At 48.8% G+C, this 3,117-nt stretch overlaps 1 protein-coding gene across 1 annotated transcript; it reads right to left on the minus strand.

Moving 5' to 3' along the window:
- Nucleotides 1-1,220: 1,220 nt before the first annotated feature.
- Nucleotides 1,221-2,045, minus strand: LOC131232387 (uncharacterized). Its single transcript, XM_058228611.1, has one exon. The coding sequence runs from the start codon at nucleotides 2,043-2,045 to the stop codon at nucleotides 1,221-1,223; it is 825 nt and encodes a 274-aa protein (XP_058084594.1).
- Nucleotides 2,046-3,117: the final 1,072 nt, after the last annotated feature.

A 3,117-nucleotide genomic window follows, 5' to 3' on the forward strand; every position in this document is an offset into this window, starting at 1 on the left:
TCAGGGCCGAGCTGACGGCCGAGGCCGAGACTGCGAGGTAGAGGAACAGTGGTTCACCTTCTTCAGGTTTGGATAGTAATGGGGGTGATCCCAGATGCTCCTTCAGTTGTTGGAAGGCTTGTTCGCACCCTGATGTCCACTCTGCCTTCTTATTACCCCTCAACTGTTGGAAAAAGGAGAGGCATTTATCTGTAGCTCTGGATATGAAGCGTTCGAGCACCGCGACTCGCCCTATGAGGTATTGTATTTCCTTCAGAGTCTGAGGTGAACTCATGTTGAGGAGCGCCTTGATCTTATTGGGGTTCACCTCAATGCCTCTCTGACTGACTTGAAATCCAAGAAATTTTCTTGAGCTGACTCCAAAAGCGCACTTTGTGGGATTCAGCTTCATCTGGTATTCTCGGAGGACGGTGAATGTTTCTTCGAGATCCATCAGGTGATCGGCTGCCTTAACGCTTTTTACCAACATATCATCAACGTACACTTCCATTGTGCGCTCGATCTGTTTGGAGAACATTTGATTGACTAGTCTTTGATACGTGGCCCCAGCATTTTTTAGGCCAAATGGCATGACCAGGTAACAGTAAAGTTCCTTGTTTGTGACAAGTTAGTTTTCTGCCTGTCTGGGGGGTGCATCGCTATCTGGTTATACCCGGAGTATGCATCCAAAAAAGAGAGTAATTCGTGACCGGTCGTGCTGTCCACTAGTTGATCGATCCGAGGCAATGGGAAACTATCTTTCGAACAGGCTTTGTTCAGATCTTAGTAATCCACGCAAACCCGCCACTTCCCGTTAGCTTTCTTCATAAGGACCACGTTCGCAATCCAGTCGGGATAATGTACTTCTTCTATGAATCTGGCATTTAGCAGAACAGAGACTTCGTCAGTTATTGCGTCATATCATTTGGCGTCAAACGACCTTCTCTTCTGCTTGACAAGTCTGTGATTCGGATCCACGTTCGGCCTGTGCACTATGACATCCGGAGAAATTTTGGACATATCTTGGTGGGACCATGCGAAGACATCCCTATGTTGTCATAGGAAGGCTAGTATTTCGAGCTGCTGTTCAGAGTTCAACGCTGTCCTGAGATAAACGGTTCTGTTTGGATCGCCGTCATCAAGCGGTACCTTCTCTAGGTCTTCCACGGACGAGCCTTCCGCAGGTCCTCTGGGGTCTAGTATATTGATGGCGAGTGCTTGCTTGATCGAACCTTTCTTTACTACCATTGCATAACATCTCCGAGCTTCTCGCTAATTACCTGGAGGTAGTCTATTCTGCCTTTGGCGGGGAATTTCATCATCAGATGATACGTGGAGACAACTGCTCTCATCGCGTTGAGGGAAGGTCTACGTAGAATGACGTTGTGTACTGAAGGTACATTGACAACTAGGAAGTCCACCATGAGTGTGACTTGATGTTGTCCTTCTCCTTCAGTCACCGGGAGGGAGATGGCTCCTTCAGAGATCACTCTTTCCCCGGCAAAGCTGTGCAGTGGGGTCTTTACAGGCCTAAGATGAGACCTCGGAATCCCCATTCTTTCAAAGGCTTTAGAATAAATCACGTCGGCCGAGCTCCCGGTGTCAACCAAGATGCGGTATACCTTATGGTTCGCTATGGTCATAGTAACCACTAGGGCATCGTCATTGTAATGCCGGATTCCGCGTGCGTCTTCTTCCGTGAAGGTTAGAGTGCATGGGCTTATGCGGAGATCCTTACTGGGTCGCTCGGTTAAATGAACGTAATGTTTCAGGTTAGGCTTCTGGGAATGGGCTTTCCACGCCCTATTTGAGTCTCCTCCACCAGACGAACCTCCGAAGATAGTACGGATTTCAGCGGGCTTTTTCGTGATATTTTTTAGCCGCTCTCTCTCTCTTCCTTCTTTCCGAGCGGCTTTTCTCTCTTTGGTGTATCGACGCAGGTGTCCCTTCCGAATAAGGGCTTCGATCTCATCCTTGAGATCCACACAATCGGCTGTATTGTGGTCGTGATCTCGGTGGAACCGGCAGTACTTACACTTGTCTCGGTGATCCGGGTCGGCCCTCATACAAACAGGCCAATTTAGCAATTTTTCTCCCCCGATGTCTAGTAGAATCTACTCCGCAGATGTGTTAAGGGGGGGTGTAGGAACGAAATTTTCCTTCCAGCCTTCTACTCGGACGACGATCGCGAGGGGTGCGGTCGTCAGTCCCCTTATTGAACAGCTAGGCTTCCCCATTCCTAGGCCTCTTCCCTTTATCATTTATCTCTGGCACTTGGACATTTTTACGGGCATTGGAGAATTCTTCCGCGTTGGTGTATTTTTGAGCTCGAGTGACTAGTTCAGCTAGCGTCTTCGGCGGGTTCTTCCTAATGGAGAAAGTGAATTTTCCTTCTCTTAACCCGCTAAACACAGTAGCGAGCGCCATTTTGTCATCGTAATCTTTTATCAACAGTGCTTCCTCATTAAAACAGGCGATGTAGTCTTTCAATGACTCCTTCGGCTCTTGTTTAATAGTGAACAGATGGGTGTTGGGCTTCCGACTTCTCTTACCACTTATGAATTGGGTAAGGAATAGTCGGCTCAACTTTGCGAAAGAACTGATGGAATTTGGTTTGAGTTGCCGGTACCAACTCCGAGCGGAACCTGTAAGCGTGATCAAGAACCCCCGGCACATCATGGCGTCTGTCGCTGTCTGGATCTGCATCCATGAGCGATAGGCTTCCACATGCTCGGATGGGTCTCCAGACCCAGAATATTGGATGACGGGAGGTATACGGAACCTCTGGGGCATCACCTATCTCATGATTTTCGAGGTGAAGGGAGGCTTACTCTCTTCCATCATTGCTTGAACGGTAGTAGGGACTGACGTCAGCTGTTGTTTCTTTTCCAGGGCTAGGAATTTTTCGTTGAGCTCCGCGAACCGTTTCTCCCACGGGTTCTTATTTTCTTCTATGATTTCTTATGTGTTTTCTGTCTCCGGAGTTCTCCTTCCCCTCCTCCATTCTAGCCGATGGCGGAGATCCGTCGGCGTCAAGGCTGAAGTAACTGAAGCGTTGGTTGGAGCTCGAGTGGCATCGTTCCGAACCGAGTCTCGGATTTGGGTTGGAAGGGGATTCTGCCTCGAAACTGGCATCTG

This window comes from Magnolia sinica, chromosome 18 (genome assembly GCF_029962835.1).
Source record: "Magnolia sinica isolate HGM2019 chromosome 18, MsV1, whole genome shotgun sequence".
NCBI classification, from domain to species: domain Eukaryota; kingdom Viridiplantae; phylum Streptophyta; class Magnoliopsida; order Magnoliales; family Magnoliaceae; genus Magnolia; species Magnolia sinica.